We start from the raw sequence: 1,256 nt of genomic DNA on the forward strand, positions 1-1,256 counted from the left end.
ATATATATATATATATATATATATAGATTTATGTCTGTTTATGTGTGTATATATATGTATATGTTTATGTATGTGTGTGCATAGACATACACACACACACATATATATATATATAGCAATGTAAAAACATTATAATTGCTTAAATTACATTCTTTTTTACATTGTTATATGTACATTATTATAGTTTTACATTATAATTGTTTAATACGATTACATTTTTGATGGCTTAGTCAGAAGTGACTAGCGCCCATTTCAGCGCCTTCGAGACTTCTGAGAGGAAGACCTTGCACAGTATGGATTTTGCTAAAGACGCCTATAGACTTATTAGTGGAAATAGATTGAAAATAAATCTGGTGCTCATACTGAGTACTCTGACAGCCTCTTACACAGTTTCTGTCGACTACATTTTCACTCATATGGTTTTCGCCTCCAATAGTTTAGCAGATGACATTTGTCTAAAATACTGTGCGGTAGGATCAAACATGAAACCACGAAGTAGCAAAGCCAAATTTGTAACCAAATGTCCATACCCGCGTCTGTTATTTAGACAAATTTCGTAGCTGCTTTTCAGTAATTGTTGTACGAGAAAAAGGGATTAGAATAGAGTTGAACTGGGGAGAAAGGAATGTATAATTTAAATAGTGACTTGCAGGAGTTATTACAAATCTTGATAGCATCCGAAATGAATTAACTTATTTAAACGTATTCTTACCTAAACCTCCATCATTTGCCTCAGCATGTTTATTAATCAGAAACATTGATTTATTCAACAAGGGAAGAAGATGATCTGCGGTGATTCTTTTTGTACCTGAAGAAGAAATTTGCATACACAAATTAGAGGGAGTAGATTTTAACATATATTCCAAAATAAATAATCAGCTCGGTTTCACTCGAGTTTACTTTAAAGGCAAATTTGCATATTAAATGATTTCTTGCATTGTTTTTCTTTTTGCCGTTCCCAGATTTTGGATTACGGTTATAGCATAGCAACACCTTCTAGAGTTCCGTCGATAACACACACACACACACACACACACACACACACACACACATATGCACGTTCTTCCAATCTGTACTGTTTTCTAGAACTCTGTATATTGAAGCGATAAGTTACACTAATCTTATTTTTCTCAAATGTGATTCGAAGAAAATATGATTTGTCTGTCTATTTACCTGTCTCTATCTGTCTGATTCTCTCTCTCTCCCTTTCTTTCTTTCTTTCTTTCTTTCTTTCTTTCTTTCTTTCTTTCTTTCTT

General features: G+C 33.0%; 1 protein-coding gene across 1 annotated transcript in view; it reads right to left on the reverse strand.

The window, feature by feature from the left end:
- LOC106876258 (uncharacterized) overlaps positions 1-1,256 on the reverse strand; it is a 103,153-nt gene that overhangs the window by 83,112 nt on the left and 18,785 nt on the right. The window contains exon 3 of the mRNA XM_052972586.1: positions 713-808. Coding sequence (XP_052828546.1) covers positions 713-808 — 96 coding nt within the window. The remainder of the gene's footprint in view (positions 1-712; positions 809-1,256) is intronic.

This window comes from Octopus bimaculoides, chromosome 14, assembly GCF_001194135.2.
Source record: "Octopus bimaculoides isolate UCB-OBI-ISO-001 chromosome 14, ASM119413v2, whole genome shotgun sequence".
Classification (NCBI taxonomy): domain Eukaryota; kingdom Metazoa; phylum Mollusca; class Cephalopoda; order Octopoda; family Octopodidae; genus Octopus; species Octopus bimaculoides.